This window comes from Eucyclogobius newberryi, unplaced genomic scaffold (genome assembly GCF_026437365.1).
Source record: "Eucyclogobius newberryi isolate DKJ021-1_F unplaced genomic scaffold, fEucNew1.0.hap1 SCAF_9, whole genome shotgun sequence".
Lineage (NCBI taxonomy): Eukaryota > Metazoa > Chordata > Actinopteri > Gobiiformes > Gobiidae > Eucyclogobius > Eucyclogobius newberryi.
Window position 1 is genome coordinate 9,993,669 of NW_027316532.1, and position 17,840 is coordinate 10,011,508.

Below are 17,840 nucleotides of genomic sequence, written 5' to 3' on the forward strand. Positions count from 1 at the left end.
GAAATATAAGATATAAAACAACCTATAGATAAATAGATAAAACTTGAATTATTTATAATGGACAACGACATTTAACACCAAAGAAAAACTGATACAAATTGTCGTTTTTCTTATGGATTTGGGTCATTTTCATAGAATAAAACAAAACAAAAAAACATAAAAACCGCTCTGCAGTCATTTGATTAAAAGCGTAGCATCACATATTTTGTAAGAAAACTAAATGTAGATCTATATCCGAGCAGCCATATGATCACTTCTGTCTGTTGTTTTTATAGACGCAGCTCACAGCCGTACCGTATGCTAACCGGCCCGCCACAACATGCAGGTGTCCCAACGTGGCCCTCACACTGACCGTACCACTGCCTCACCTGGACATTAAACGTGGGCTGGCTCGGGGTGGATGCGGTGGCGTAGGAGGCGGGCACAGGCTGAGGTCCCGGGTGCTGCTGGGACAGTGGTTTGGTGGAGGACGGGAGAGTGGAATAGCCTGAAGTGGGGGTTTTGGGCGCGGTCTTCTTGGTGGCGGTGAGAGGAGGCTGAGTGGGGATCACCATGCGCTTGTAGCCGGTGACGGGGACGTTTGGAGAGGAGGTGGCTGACGTACCGGAGTTCTGCAAAACACAAGTTCAGGACTATTTACTTTTAGTTAGAATGCTACAGAGCTAAACCTGCTCGACAAGGGAGGGTCCAATAGTGTGTTTGTTTGTTCTGCATAGATGGAAAAGGTCAATATTGTAAAATTGAGGGCAATGCAAGCCAAGTTGAAGGTCCTGTACTCGATTTTTACAGTTTGCCATAAACGTATAATATTTATATACAACTGTCCACTCATAAGTCTCACTTTCCTAATGCATTCCTTTTTTGTGCGTGTAAAAATAACATTATTATTAATTCATTATTTGACAGGCCAGTCATAGTGTGAATAGGGGAGAGAGGGGGGTATAGGGGGCTAGAACCACAAACTGCATCAACAGTAAAGCTCCCCAACGCCCTAATTATTCACCAAAATGAGTTTAAAAGCACATTTCACAACATTCAGAGGCCACAGCAGAGTTTTGCCACCACAGTAAAGCTAAAAACAATTAGCTTGCTAACAGTGCATTTCCTGGTCCTTATACAATAAAACGTTTTATAATTTGATGCAACAATTGGGTATAGCCACTTTAAGGCGAAAAATGATTCCAATACTGAGATATGATCCAGTCTCCAAATGTCACTGAGACTAATTTAAGCACTGATATAAGTGTATTTTTCTACAATTCCTGTGGTCAGAGGACTCATCTCAGGTTATTATTGTAGTGATAGTACAAGACCATGGGGCTCTATCAAGTACAGAGAGCCTAACCTGGGATATTCAGTTTCCTGAAAGGCCTCCACAAAGCCCACATCACTCAAATTCAACCCAATTTAAATTATTTAGTTTTACAGATGGAAAGACATTAGATAGAGAGCATAGTATAAAGGAGTTATGTGCTTTAGTTTCTCCTTGAATGAAAAATAACCACTTTACCAAATCCCACTTTATCACACAAAAAGAGCAGTGGAAAAGTTTGCATCCGAGTCTATTAATTACACCGCCGATGATAATGAGACCGTTTTATTTACCTACAGTTTACTCCACTCTGACACAGTTTGAGTCGATGCGCTTCTCCCTCGACAGCGCTTCCCCACCGCGGCCCACGTGCAGCTGTAATCTATGGCTAATAAAGCAGGAGAGCGGGGCATAAATCGCGGGGCAGAGGGCGCCCTGACAGCGGATTGGCAACACCACATGACACTTGTGCTGAGTCGGGCGGCCCGGACGGGAACAGGGCTAAATCACAGAGATTTGTGGAGCTGCTGTTCCTGAAGAGAAGGCCGTAAAAGAGTAACACGCCACTGCAGAGAGAGGAGAGCGGGCCACAGACAAACACTGATTCATACCGACTTTATGGACTATGGAGAATTAAAACCATCAATAGGAACTGGCTTTTGGTTTAACGGTGTTTAGAGGAAAAAAATGATTAGACATTTGTGGTGTCCGTTTGGTCACAGGAAGTAGGATTTTAAGTAGGTTTGTCACAGTAGTGCAATATTGATGTAAATGTGAATTGTTTAGTCTTTTTTGACATTTTGATTTCATAATGCCACTTGTGTTTTATAATATGTAGTTAACAACAGTAAAAAAAACAGTTTGAGTTTCATATATGGTCTGTTCTACCAACATACACCCAGTATGTTACCTGCCCCGCCAGAAACAATAGAACATTGGACTTGTTTTTGGCCAACACCAAAGAGGCTTATTCTTCTACCCCCCTCCCTCCCCTGGGCAGCTCGGACCACAACCTTGTACATCTGAGGCCTGTGTATGAACCCATCGTGCGCAGGCAGCCTGTGGTGTCCCGTGAGGTGAGGATGTGGTCTGCTGAGAGCGAGGAGGCTCTGTGGGTCTGCTTCAGCACCACTGTCTGGACTGAGCTTTATGGCCCGCATGGGAGGGACATCAACACCATCACAGAGTGCATCACGGACTACATCAACTTCTGTTTTGAGAACATTGTTCCCTCCCGGACGGTGCGGTGTTTTCCAAACAACAAGCCATGGATTCACCGTGAACTGAAGGCTCTGCTGAAGGAGAAGAAGAGAGCCTTCAGGTCAGGGAACAAGGAGGAGCTGAGGACTGTGCAGAAAGAGCTGAGAAGGAAGATCAGGCAGGCCGAGGCCGGCTACAAGAGGAGGATGGAGGAGCAGCTGCAGCAGAAGAACATTCAGGGAGTGTAGAGAAGCCTGAAAACCACCTCGGGCTTCAAAATCCCCCCTATCCAGACAGAGGGGGATCTACAGTGGGTGAATGATTTAAATGCTCACTTCTTGAGATTTGATCGGTCACCCGCCCCTCCCCCTGCACAGCTGCATGCTCCCTCTTCCACAGCTGGACAATGCCCTGCATCTGTTCCTCTTCACTTCTCTGCCCCGGACCATCAGCTCCCCACTTCGCCTGGACTCACCCATCCTCCCAGCACACAGTCCCCCTGCCAACTACTGACTGTCACAGCAGCACAGGTGAGGAGTGAGCTGAAGAGGATTAAAGTGAGGAAGGCAGCAGGACCTGACGGCATCAGCCCCAGGCTCCTTAAGTCCTGAGCAGATGAACTGTGTGGAGTTGTGGAGCATGTCTTCAACATGAGCCTGAAGCTGAGGGTGGTACCACAGGTCTGGAAGACCTCCTGTCTGGTATCTGTGCCCAAGACACCGCGCGCCAAAGACTTCAACAGCTTCAGGCCGGAGGCTCTCACGTCCCACCTGATGAAGACACTGGAGCGGCTGGTCCTGGACCACCTCCGCTCCACCGTGAGCTCAGCCATGGACCCGCTGCAGTTTGTATATCGGCCTGGCATTGGAGTGGAGGACGCAGTCATCTCCTGCTGCACCGCTCTCTCTCTCACCTGGAAAAGCCTGGCAGCTCTGTGAGGATCCTGTTCTTCGATCTTTCCAGCGCCTTCAACACCATCCAGCCGCTGCTCCTGAGGGACAAGCTGGAGATGGCTGGTGTGGAGTATGACCTGGCAGAGTGGATCCTGGACTACCTCACAGCCCGACCCCAGTTTGTGAGAGCCCGGGACTGTGTGTCTGACACTCGGACCTGCAGTGTGGGGGCGCCCCAGGGCACTGTCCTCGCGCCCTTTACACTGCAGACTTCAGACATGACACGGACAGCTGTGTCCTGCAGAAGTTCTCTGACGTCTCTGATGCGGAGTACAGAGGACTGGCGTAGGACTTTGTGGACTGGTGTCAGCGGAACCACCTCCTCATCAACGCAGGGAAGACCAAGGAGATGGTGGTGGATTTCCACTGCCCTCTCACCAGTGAACATCCAGGGATGGGACATTGAGAGAGTGGACTCGTACAAGTACCTGGGTGTTCATCTGAACCACAAACTGGACTGGACTCATAACACAGACGCACTGTACAGGAAGAGCCAGAGTCGGCTCTACCTCCAGAGGAGACTCGGGTCTTTTGGAGTGACAGGGCCACTCCTGAAGACCTTCTATGACTCTGTGGTGGCATCAGCCCTCCTGTACGGTGTGGTCTGCTGGAGCAGCAGCATCACAGAGAGGGAGAGGAAGAGGCTGGACAAAGTCATCAAGAAGTCCAGCTCCGTCCTGGGCTGCGCTCTGGACTCGGTGCAGGAGGTGGGGGACAGAAGGGTCCTGGCTAGATTCACATCTATGCTTGACCATGAGTGCCACCCCCTGCAGGACACTCGCTCTGGAGAGCAGCTTCAGTGAGAGACTGATCCATCCATCCTTGCTGTGTGAAGGAAAGGTTTCACAGGACTTTCCTTCCTGCTGCTGTCAGACTTTATAACAAACACTGTTAGTCCTGAACACTCGCAATACTGACCTAACCATGTGCAATTCCGTCATATGTGCAATTACTGTCGTGATTCATGTGCAATTACTGTGAAATTCATGTGCAATCCATGTGCCGTCGTGACACATATTCATGTGCAATTACTGTCGTGATCACATGCAATGGTATTTAAGTATTTATTTATTTATTTTTATCTTTATTTTTTCCCCTCCATCCCTTGTTGGATTTTCTCTATGGGAGTTTTTGTTTGTAGGAGATCTTCTACTGAAAGTGTTTTTTCAAACTTCCTATAAGTGATCTGTTCTTTTGTTCTGTATCTACCTCTGTATCTACCTGCGTTGCACCAATGAAATTTCCCCATGTGGGACAATAAAGGAATATCTTATCTTATCTTATATATTGTTTTTTTCCTTATATTTTTTCCACATTTATTCTGTGCTAGTGAGTTATTATAGCCTAGCAAGCAAAGATCTTCAGAATAATGTTTCTCGAGCACAAGGCCCTGTAGGAGCACATCTATGACTCGGGTCTTGAAAAGCAGCCCTCCTTTGACCCAGTGTTGTTTTATGGAGACGTCAGCGCGACGCCCCGAGTGTGTCTCATGTAAGTAATAATTGTTTTTCGCACTCCGCAGCAGAAGATCGGTGTCAGACGTCGAGTCGCTCTAAAAAGGGCCCATCATTAACCTTGGATGGCCTTATTAGGTTAGAGCCCGCAGCCAAAATTCACAGTCAATTACTAAATCTTCAGCACACAGGGAGCAGAGAGCCAGACGAGCACGGAGGCGTCGTGATGTGTTTTGTGAAGAGACGTCTCATGAACTGGGACGGAGCAAGAAACACCAGTGGTTTTCAGTAACCGCGATCGCAAGAAAGATGTTTTACAGCTGCATTCTGCTAACCCGGCGTCAAAACTGTAAATATATTGTTGTCAAAATGGAAAAAGGAAGGGGCTTGGTTTGAATTTTGAACTGGAAGAAGCTGTAGTAGTTTGGCAGTAACGGAATTACTCTGTAGTCTATTTTTTTCTGTACTTGTTAAGCCTTTCCACTTCACTCTGTGCACAGATTAAAGTTTTGTTACAAGAGGTGCATGCTTCAACTTTGTCTAAATCCCATCTAATCTGAGTCAAAGGGGAGGCCCCGCGGAGCCTTTTCACTTCACTAAATATTCTCTCCGTCTGATTTCTGTCTCGCCGATTAGCGCCGATGTTTATTTAAAAACTGTGTCTGTCTGCATATGTATGGCTAAATCTCCACTATGCCCTTCAGGAAGTGAAATTACTTCATTTAAATGTTTCATGGCTTTTAACAACTCCAGATTATTAATTTATCTGCGAGGCTTGAGAACCTACACTAACGTTTATTTAGCCGGGCACTGGAAATGCAAATTGGGCCCTCGAAATAATTACACAGTCATGGTACGTTTTCCACAGATTACATTAAGAGAATGGATTCAGCCTGTTCAGAAGGAGATGAGGCTGATCAAAAGAACTGAGTCTACACTAGTGCGGGGAGCAGAGGCTGGTGCGAGCGGGGAAGGTCAAAGTGGCACACGGCTGCTTGTCTATTACCTACAGTGAATAAATATAGTGAGATTTTAATCACAGGTCAAAGAGAAGGGTATTAGATATGAATTTATTATCACGCTGCTTGAACCATAAATCAGTTACTTTGGACTGAGCTGGAACACCGCTCTTGGCTGGTGTTATAATTCTGGAACAGGACCACACGTGTACAACTATACTTTTTTACTCCATCATTTAGGTTTATTTATTTATTTAATATGGACAAAGCATTGGACGAATCAGATGCAATGTTATTAGTGTTATAGCAAAAATAAGCTAATTTTCAACACCTGTCCATAGAAGGCTTTTAGAATTAAAACAATACAACATTTATAGACTATATAAAATACATTTCATTTTATACATCACCATGTGCACAGTTCTGTCCTGATTTCAGCCACAGTTTCAAACACATAATAAAGGTGCTCATGTCAGTCTGCACTTTTAAATGTGTGGGGAGGAGAAGAGGAGAAGCTGGTGTCTACTGGACAAAAAACTATGCCCTTTTAAACATTATATTGAAATAATTCTTCAGAGATATGTTGTATTTATGCAGCGATAGTGAAAGTGCAGCGTGTGAGCCAACAGCCCCGCTCCCGATCCTTCGTGCGCTGCTCTGTCGTCTTTATTAAAGCTCTCTCCTCACAAACGCACACAGATCCAAACTTTCCCTTAACCTCGGCTCCAGTCTAATGCAAAGTGACTTAACAAACAACATGAGTGTGAAATTTCACAGAGGCGCTCAAAAAGCCTCTGACACATTAAAAAAGATTAGGAGCGACTATAGCAGCCTTGGGGGTCCGGCTGAAACTGTTAACTTTGCATTTCCAGCCACAAGGGCGGGGATTTTTTTTTTTTGAGGCGAGCTTTGGGAAAACCCCTGAAGAAGTCCAAGTTCTTTACAAACTAAGACCTTGGATATTTCTTCCTGAACTTTAATGCACAGTAAACAGAGCTGACTCTATTTGCATGTGTGACTTCAGCAGGTGAAGAGAACTCTATTCATATCAATGCCAGGCTCATATTCACAAGAAGCTATAGCTATAGGAGCAGCTAGTACAATGGCTCCAGGGACCGTAGTGATGCTGGTGCTTTGGGCCAGAAAAATATGTTTAAAAAGTATTCAAGTTCAAAGTTGAGCCAAAAAAACATCAAACAAACAAGAGGGGAGGAAAATACTCTAATTTCTGTTTTGGTCTTGAACACAAAGATAAGTATTTCTGTCCATGGTTTACAAAAGAGCCGAACGTATATCCATTAGAGGTTGAACGAAATGTTTTTTTCCATGGCCGATGTCAATAGCGGTTGTTTAGAATCGAGGGAAACTGAGGGCCGATGACCCTGAAATGAAGGCCAATTTTGATATATTTCCCCAAAGTTTGTCATTTAAATTGACGACAAATTCACTCGTAAGCCCCGTTTTATCACAAAGTAACATTTTGTGTATGTTAAAATAAAGCTGTCTGTGTATTCCCTCTGCAGCAGGTCTACAAATACAAAACAAATAAAAAATATTGAAAAAAATCCAAAAACAAATGTGCTAAAAAGTGCAAATATTAGCCTACAGATACAGCCAAAATATACATCCAGTTATTTCTAATTTCTTTCATATGCATAGTGCACAACAAACAGAGCAGTGAAAGTAAAATCAAGCAAGTTACAGTTACATATTGGTGGGAAAATGCCACATTTAAGATGTTTTTTCCCCCTCGTCGCTGCGTAAAGCTGCTTGAACACTTCCTATGCGTCTGGATGGAGGTTTGCCCTGGAGACGACAAAACTCTCATGTAACAAAAAGCCCTGACACTTCACTCATCCCATTTCCTCCTCCGCTCCGTCTCACAGTTGCGGGTATCACTTCTCCCCAAAATAGTTCCAGATAAGGCACATTAAACATGATTAAACAGCAGTGCGCGCGATCGTGGCGAGACCTCTAGCTGTTTTCGACTATCTTCACGTTTGCAGATAAAACCGGATACACAATGGCACACACAGGGAACTTCTCTATCTCCAGATCTCATTCTTTTGGCTCCCTCCAAGTGATAGTTGCATGAAAGCCTTGAACAAGTAAGATATTTTAGAAATGCTGGCAACCAAATTTTCTATCAGTTTTGAATGGTGCAAAATGTGCCCTCACAACCTAAAACTTAGACTAATCATCTCTGTCTTCTGAGAAAAATAGGCTTTGTTCTTGTTGGATTCTGTCAAAATATTGAAACAGCTTTGCACACTCAGAACAATGACAAAGTAGCAGGTATGGCGTCTAAAAAGTGATGGGAAATTCATCAAAACATGTTTTTAAGAGAAGCTTAATTTGAATATTAAGCAGTTTGTTTATAATAAGAAATAAAAACTGATTTAAATAAACATATTGCATTTTTGAAAGGGTAGAAGGAGATCATTTTACAGCCCATTCACATTTGCCGCAAATCCCTGTAATTAGTTTAGAATATTTATATATATTAGCAGAAGACACCGAGTGACAGACACATAAAATGTCACCTGTCCATGTCAAGGTTATCAGTTTTGAACAGGAAGTCAAAAGACATGTTTCTATTAGAATATGGTTTAGGCTACCCCAAAATAAATTGTCTGTTTGCTGTAACCCGAGTCAACATTTTTCATCTGGCTCGGTCGTTAGGCAAATTCTTATTTTTTTCACTTTGAAGGCAAAAAAAAAATATCCAAATTTTGTCTTTTTTTGAGTCGGAGTAGGGTTGCCAACCGTCCCGGATTGCCCGGGACGTCCCGAATTATGGGCGATGTGATATTCCAATCCCAGCCCCGCCGGCCAATAATTGGCTACTGCAAACCATGGATCGCTGCAAACGCGCTACGCATACATTTACCACGCGCCTCTCGAAGCACTACTTCCTGGAATTACCGTGACAGACGCGCGTCTCAGCCAATCAGCGCGCAGCAGTCGAACAGCGGCTGCTGCGCGCTCATCCAAGGTTAGATTTAATTGAAATACCTGGCCTGTCCTCGTTCTCTGACTGCCACCGCCAGCTCAAGATCAAGTATTATTCATATCCAGAGAGGGAAACAGAAGGTAAAGCGTGTTTAAACCGAGGTGAACAGTTTTGACTTTGTTAATTTAAAATTCTTATTTATGCCCCACACATAACCTCATAGGTTTGGGGCAGTATTTCTCAACTAAGAATGATTTGTTTCTGTAATTTACTGCAGGGTAAGAGGAGGTCCATGAAACAGACAGCAAATACACAGACAACTGAGGATAACACAGTCAAGAAGACAATACAGTGTAAGAAACAACAGAAACAGGTCAGGAGAGCAACACCAATACAATTTATGTAGGAGAGAAAAACTGAAGACAGATGGATAATAACAAAAAGTTCTGCACCCGTTAAATGACATGTTTTTTAAAAGCTTAAATGTCAGAGTTATAATAAAATGTTAATATATAACTTGCATAAATGTCTGTCTTTTTCCCCCTTCAATATGATATGGCCTCCCATGTTTTGCTCAGAACTGGGATAAATTAGTTTGACAATGGTTGGTTTAGGCCTAAAGCTTTTCAGTGTCTGCAGCATATGGTTATAGTCTAATGCTAACATGGCATTTGAGAGAAACTTGTAATAATTGTCTTCACTATTCCCATGAACAATACATCCAAGCAAGTACAGAAGTGGTTTGCCAAAGATACACTGAAATTAGTAGGTTTATGGTATGGCTAATGAAACCTTGCAAGTTCCATTATTGTTGGTCAGCTGTTGGCGCGCGCGGCGCGCCTGGAAGAAAGTGTCCCTCATTTGGGGTTGAGGTAGTTGGCAACCCTAAGTCGGAGTGACCACCAGGGGTCAGTCTTCAACAGTCAATGACGGAAAACATCTCTATCAACCCGGATCGGGAGACTAAATCTGACGATTTTAAGATATTTCAATCGACCTTTTGTACGCCGCTATCCTTTATTTTGGTAGCTAAGGCGAGCGGGGGGAACATGTGGGGGACACGGGCGCCGCCATGTTTGTTGTGATGACGCTACTGGGCGTGTTTCAATCCCAGAATGGATTTGCGTAAGTCCCTGACAGAGCCTGGCATTACTCTGGACATATCAGTGGCGCCGATAATAGTAAATCAACGTATTAAAGGCAATATGGCAACTCCTAAGCACGGGATGTTTTGTTACAGACGTATGTGGAAGACTGAAAATGATGGCGCGCATGTGTTACGCAGTGCGTTATCAGTCCTTTGAGATGAAAGTCAAGTTAACAAGCGTGATAATAACATTTGACACAGTGGTTCAGGACAGACCGGTCGGTGAGTCGGCGAAATAATTGAAAAATAAAAGATTTTGACGTTTTTTCAGCAAAATGCTGATATTTATTTTTCAGTCGGCTAGTTTCATAGCGGGTCGGTCGGGTTACGGCAAACAGACATATTATTTTGCTCAGCCTTACACTAAATAAAATAAGTACCTGAGGGGGAAAAGCGTAGGATCCTTTAAACCATTTAAAATGTGGGGGTGGAGTCAAAAGGCTCAAAGACGATTTCCATTGCAAGACATTCTCATAAATGCACTCTCTGTTCCCTCTCCTCTTCACCATCACCTCCAGTAAACAGGTCCTCTCGGTCTACAGCAGCTAAACCAACTGATCAAGGAGCGAGCGGGAGCTGAGAGACGTTTAGGGATGTTCATTTCACAATCACACCAAAATCAACAGCTATAATTGCTAATAAAACGTCCATCATACACATAACCGCACTTGTGGCAAACATAGAGAAGTGACAACGTATTTGCTTTTGAGCATTGGATTTCCAGACACACTAGGAACTGCGTTATTCTCAAATTATTCTCTCTCTACAGCGCAAATAAATGCATTGGAGCTTCGCAGTTTTTCACTTTTATGTTAAAGAAGCAGATCAAAACAAAACAACATGTGCTGGTGATGGAGGGACAGTAGTTCATCATCTCTGCTGATCTAAAATTACACCTCAATTGTACTTTCCAGGATTACATGCATTAGGAATAATCTCTTAAATTGGATCTAGTTTTCTTGGCCTGCATGTCCCTGTCAAAGTGCAAGTCCAGGCTGTTGTTATGCCTATCCCGACATGAGATCTACTCTGCTTATGTTTGAGAGATTTGAACATACATTTCAAGTGCATTACAGTTTTTCAGAATTGGGTTAGTAACTGAGACTAAGAAAAACTACTGAGAAAACTAAGAAAACTAATTGCCATGGTCTGAGGAACTGCAATCTTACTCAAATCCTATGGGCAGTTTATTGATGATTTATTAAACCACTTGTCTTTGTTGTTACTTAAACACATAGACGGTGAAGTTAAAAGATGAAAATATTCACAAAGTACATCCTAAAGTACTCACATGAGAGGGAGAACAGACGGCCGTTATCTAAGGATGGAAACTTTGTTCTGATTCAGGCTCACCGCCTCAGCCGTGTAGAGATGACTCCAGAGGGCTTTCAAATCACAACACCAAGTTAACATTTGAAATAACTTTGCAGTTCTCCCAGTTCTCAAAGCAGTTAGTCTTCAGAGTGTGTAGCATGTGCAGGAGGTGATGAGTGCCGACAGGTGAAGTGAGGAACACACAACAACAATCAGAACAGATGCTGTAGTTTGAACTATCGGACCAATCTATTTTAAAACTAATTGAGTTTGTTTAAGTTTAAAAATTATTCATTTACTTTTTGAAATAGTATCCAGGCTTCCAGTGGTCCAACCAAAGTCACTCAATGGAAGAAAGGAAAAGTGAGCCCCTTGAAATTGGAAAAGAGCTATAAAAATACACTGAGATAACTGTAATAATAATAAAATGCTTGTGGGTTGTGTCCAGACTAGAGAAAGCGAGAGCATACGGTGACACAAACTGGTTAAAAAAAAAAGGAACCAGCAGGATTCGTGCACAACTGTATGGTACATTAACGTGTGATTAAACAGGGAACAGGCGTCTTTGAGTCTTTATCATCCCTGATCGAAAGAGGCGAGCGTCGCTCTTTCTCTCACACAGAGCAGCAGCAGCACATCAGTCAAACAAACATGCACACAGGCTGGGTCAGTTTAGGGCACACTCGGGTCAGTTTAGAGCCCACAGGTGTTCTACACGTCTCAAGCAGTGCGCAATATGACAAGAATCTGACTCATATTCACTGAGAAACAGAAGAAGAGTAACAGTTGATATGGAAAACAATGTATAGGTTAGGGATCATCTCAAAATGGGTTGAAGCTGAAAAGATGTAATTATTTTTGTCTCTCTCTGGACCCCCTCCCCCCCTCAAAAGACGAAAGACTGGCTTCACATAAAATGTTAACGCCTTGATAAAACGATAGTAGCTTGATAGACCCTGCTCACCTCTAGTGAACATCTCTGAACATTCTTTGGTAAGTTTATCAGTAGAAGTTATGAATTCTCCAAATAATGTCACCTGTTGCGCATGTTTGTTTACTCAATCCACATGGTCCACGGCGCGCCGTGACCATGTGGATTGAGTAAACAAACATGCGCGGGGGGCGGGGAGCGGGGCGGGTGCTCCCTCACAAGGGCCACTGCGCGCCGTGATCACAACGCACCGTGCGCATGGGCCGCACACGAGGGCCGCGCAGGGGCCGCGGTGCACGCACGGGCCGCGGTGCGCCGTGCTCCCCCGTACGCACTCCCTGTGCTCCGCGCCTCACCCGCCGCCTAATGTTGGCCTAATGCTCGTTGCTGAGAGAGTTTTTTAGCATTTCAAAACAATTACTGCCACAACGATGTATTGAAGCTTGAAGTTTAAGCATCGCCCACGAGTCCCTCAAATCTTTTATTGTCAAACATATATAAGCAGAGAGAAGAGGAAAGCTGTGGATGCACCTCAAGACAATGAAGATGAACAGGTTCAAACTTCTCTTATGTAATCTCTTTATAAAGTGGGTTTCAGGAGAAAAGCATGTAATTTTTCCAGGATGATGTAACAACTTCATACAAAGTAGGGCGTATTACTCACTGATGCAACAAAAAATCATTTTCTGGGCCTGTGAGTGCAGAAGTCCCTGTGTTCGTCTCCAGTGGTGATGGCTCTGCGGGCTATGGGCACAAAAGGAGGAAATGTGGGTTTTGTAGCGGCAGTAGCTAATTGTTTTTTTTTAGTTTTTTTAGTTCCTGCAGCGGCTCCAAGCCTGAATCATCGCTATAATGAGCTCTGTGCACTCGTAACCCGCTCTACACTGAAATACTGCCCAACAATGGCATGTGTCCACGTATCAGTCGCTCAGAACTCTGTGACCGGTCTGGAGACAAAACCACTACGATTACACGGTGAGCAGGACAGAAACTGGGTCACCTGTGGGACCAGGCCAAACCGTGCTCTTCTGGCATCGCATACTGTGTGAAATTAAAGTTGAATGTACATGAGGACTATTTTTTAAAACATAGAGCAGAGAACATGACGGATAGAGAGAACAAAATAGGTAATGATCCTCATCCTAAATTGAGAAGCGTCTCATTTAGTCCCGAATCTGGTAAATAAGTAATTTTCCAATACATTTTTTCACCCCGAATGTCAATTATAATGTCAGTCCAATCCTTAATTGTTGGTTCAGTTTGTGTAATGCATTTCATTAGACAAAAAGTATGCCCCAAGGTTCCAAAGGTCCAAAGATTCTCAATGGGGTTCAGATCTGTAGTAGATTAGTTTCTGCTTGATGCCTATGATTAGACCCTTCTCAAACATACTGACATCTTTTCCATGACCACAGGATTTGTCTTCCACAGGGTCGTTTCAGATAGAAGAAGCCACTCCGCTCACTCCATATACATGTTCTCTTTCTTCATCCGTCACAACAAAATTACCTTCTCTTTCCGGCTTTTTTTCAATATATTTATGAGAATGGCAGTACAAATTATCATTGTGAATATATAGTTTGTATAATCATCCCCATGAAAGTTCTGATGTATATGCCTTAATTTATAAGGCATATACTGCTGAGGCACTCACTTGTATCCATTATTCTTTAACAGTTTGGAATCACCCCACTGACCTTCACTGCACAACCACTGTACCTACATTTGCAGAAGATTATGCATAAAAACAACTTTTTGACTCAAGACCACTTATTTAATTCTTAATAAATTGCCCTACAGAATTGCCACTACTCAATGGTGTCAGAAGTGGGATCCCAAGTTGGATTGTCCAGGACCAAAGGCGCAGGCAACCGATTTTGTTTTACAGAATTTTATCTCGACTTAATTTAACTGAAAGAAGGAGGACTAGCTTCATGACTCTTGGACCATATTTCTCTTCCGGGTTCATGAGGGTCAGATAACGGTAACATTTTAACTGTCATGAAAAAGGCTAGTCCTTTCGGGATGTTTTGGCTACACTTGGGCGAGCAAACCCGTATTATCTGGAGTAACCCAAGCACTTAAGGTCCTACAGAAGCACATCCACAGCAATTAGACCTTCCAGTCTTTTATTTCATTAAATACGTTTCTATACTATGAAAAAAAACATTAATATTCAATATTACAAATTATTGGAATTAGATTGTCCCATTAATAACAAACAAATGGGTGATGGAGTTTATCTGACTAAGCCACACTGACGGATCACATTGAGAGCCTGAAGCCTCCACAGTGAGCTGGCACTGTCAAAACTCAGGACCTGCTGTAAAACGACCTTGGGGTCAACAGATGCTGACGGCAGCACTCCAGAAACAAGACAAGCACAGCTAAGAAACAAAAGAAACTAAGATAAGATAAGGTAAGATAATCATTTATGGTCTCCTATGGGAGGAATGTGTCCTGGAACAGGGGTCACATGCTTTAACACATACAACATCTCCAACAAGTGTGTTTGAATCAACATCATCATTGAAAACAAAAATAGGAGACCAAAAAAGACACAATTCAACAACAGGGACCTGGTAATCACTAATCATAAGCCTGTAAGTAGTTTTTATTGCATATTTGTGATAAAATGTGAATAATATGATTATATTTCTGTGATGTATTTTATCTGCATAATAGTGATATATTATCTGCATCATTAGTCGAAGAGAAAAACAGGTGTGTGACAGCATTTGTTTGTGAAGGTGTCGTAAAGAATGTTGCCCCAGGAGGGGGTGTGACAGCCCAGAGGAGTTTGGGTAATGTTTACCCAAGGCTTGATCTCTAGGAAAAATACCAGCTGTAAAACAAGTGCCTTGATGTGAAGCTGACCAATGAGAAATGTGACCCGCCTATTCCAGAATATCTAATAAAACCAACCAGCATGGGAAAAAACAGGGTGAGACGCAGGCGGATCACGCAGGCTGCTTACAACGGCCTGGCTGACGCAGCCCCGCGTTTTCTCCCAAGCTTGCCACACAATGTCTGATATTTCTGTGTCGTTTCATATTCTAAGTTGAATTGTGTTCTCGATGTGTTATGGAATAGCATCGGTGTATTGTCTGATTCCATGACATTTTCCCCAAAACAAAATGTAATTTTTTAATTGCACATTTGCGAAGCCTGTGTGGAGATTTTTTTATTGTACATTGATTAGCCTGTGTGCAAAAAGCACCTGGACTGTACCTCATCAATAGTTTTATTTTTTGACAGCACTTTCCAAGTTCAGCAATTGTACAAATTAATGTTTAAATCTGTTAAGTTCACAGTTTGGGACTCTAAACCTTTGAGTTGAGGGAATCAACTCAAACTGGCCATGGAGAGTGTGGGTTGGGTCACCAGTGGCGGCTAGTGATGCAAAATATATATTTTATATATAGTGTTAGTTTGAATGTGTAAAAAAAAAAAATATATATATATATATATATATATATATCTTCTTTTACACATTTAATCTAATAAGTATATAAGATAATTCTGAACAAAATATATGGTTTTAGACACACTCAAAAAATGTACGTACTTGTCATATTGACAGGGGGGGGGCACCCCAGCACCCTTAATGGACCAGCCGCTGCTGCTGGACACCTTCTTGACCAACTTTTTTAATCTCCTCAAAAAGGAGCAGGAGTGAACTATGAGCCATAATAATTACTTTACTCAATCTTTTGGTCAAAGTAAAAATCTGTGATTAAGTCTAACAGAGGTTTCCAAACAATGATGACATGCCATATAGTAAAATATATTAAATGCATGCTCTGTAAATGTAAGCATAACATTAACATCAATTATTTTCCACTCCATGTAGCCTTCTTAGTCTTCTATATTTTCTAAGTCTTCTAAGAAAATATAAGCGCTGGCCAATTCTTGAGCATACAAATGTTCAGGCTGGCTCCAGCTGCGAGTCAAAATAAACTCCCAAATACTTATAGCATGCTGTATGTCCCGCCCACTGATGTTAACGGGTCTGTGGTCCCCCACTAATCTGGGGTTGAAAATAATCTTTTAGGCATTCAAGGCAAGATTGTGTTCTTCACACTATTGCACCATTAATTTCTGTCTTGTAGACCATGATATGTGCTTTTATTAAAAAGGCGGAATAGTATATAGTTGGTTGTATGACTGCTCTGGCATGCATTATTATTAGTATACAGTGTGAAAAGAGGCAAGCTGACACAACCTTGTGGTGTCCCAATGCTAACAACTTGGATGTCAGTGTTGTTTTAACTTTAACTTGTTGCTGTCAACCTGTGAGCAAGGCCATTTAATAATGCACTGCAACTATGAATACTGCCGTAGTGTCCTTTTCCTTCAAAATTAGGTTTATAACTACGGACGGTCGTAGTCAATGTGCCAGTTAATGAAGGCCTGACCTGAACTTTGCATCGTTAAATAGATAAATAGGTAGTTGAATGTGTTGCACTCAGTCAACATAATGCATATTTCTATCGTATTCCGTACTTTTTTCGACTTTAAGCCGCTATGTTTTTCCCAAACTTTGCAGCCCATACAGCGGAGCGGTTAATTTATAGATTCTTACTGGCTAACGGCCACCGGGAGGCACTCTAGCAGGAAGCGCAAGCATTGACACACAAGGTGTCAGTGGACAGTGGTCACTGTATTTCAAGCTTCAAAATGCTGTGTGTTTTATTACAATCAGACTCATTCAAGGAGAAATGAGTCTAATGAGGAAGTGAATCTAGATGCGGTGAAACGCAAAGACACACGTGGAGCGCCGACATGCAATATACGGCGGTCTGCAGGTTTTGAACCTGCCGCATTGAAATTAAACTTTCTTGGCCAGACCTGACCCCTGTGTCACTACCGCAAACCATATTTCTGTGTAAATATCATGTTACAATGCAACACTCACTCGCTAAGCACAAGCTCTTTTAATAAAGACTCAAAACTTTATGGTTGATACAGTATTATTTGTCGACTGTAAAAAAGATGTCAAGATGATACTCATGGACCACTTTTGCTTTCACTGAAACTTATTGGAAAATAAATTGAAGAACTACTTCACAAAAATATAATTGAAACCAGTGAAACATCAGAAGTATCCTTATTCTTTCATTATGTTATAGACGACCAGAATACACAAAAGAAAACCATCAAATCGACCAAAAGCTGTGAAGAAAAATGTACCTGAAACTTGACGTTTTGAACTTTAGTGGTGGAATAAAAGTCTGTGTCAAGCCAACCGGTGTCAAGCCAGTAAAGCTATCATTCCTGACATTAACAACGAAAAAGAAATGTATTTTTAAATGAACACATACAAGCTATTACAAAAGCTCCATCGTTGGACAAAGTGAAGAAGACAAACACAAGAAACCAAGGTCACACTGAAAGAGTACGAAACACTATTGCTTCACATCCGCTTGATCGGATCCAATTACACCAGTACAATAGACAACCTACATCCTTTTAGGTGGTAAAAGACAGTAAAGGAATGCTATGAGCTTGAAAATAGACTTTTAGGTATATTATAGTTTTTTTTATTTTAGATATTTAAATGACTCTTTGAGATATTTGACAAAAAAGGGAAGCTTGAATGATCAGGTAGCCGTTC

General features: G+C 42.5%; 2 protein-coding genes across 2 annotated transcripts in view; one reads left to right on the forward strand and one right to left on the reverse strand.

The window, feature by feature from the left end:
* dpt (dermatopontin) overlaps nt 1-8,891 on the forward strand; it is a 268,440-nt gene extending 259,549 nt beyond the window's left edge. Inside the window, exon 5 of the transcript XR_011925972.1 lies at nt 8,879-8,891. The gene's annotated coding sequence lies outside the window, so the exon portion shown is untranslated. The remainder of the gene's footprint in view (nt 1-8,878) is intronic.
* lpp (LIM domain containing preferred translocation partner in lipoma) overlaps nt 1-17,840 on the reverse strand; it is a 366,579-nt gene that overhangs the window by 281,821 nt on the left and 66,918 nt on the right. The window contains exon 6 of the mRNA XM_072439524.1: nt 369-611. Coding sequence (XP_072295625.1) covers nt 369-611 — 243 coding nt within the window. The remainder of the gene's footprint in view (nt 1-368; nt 612-17,840) is intronic.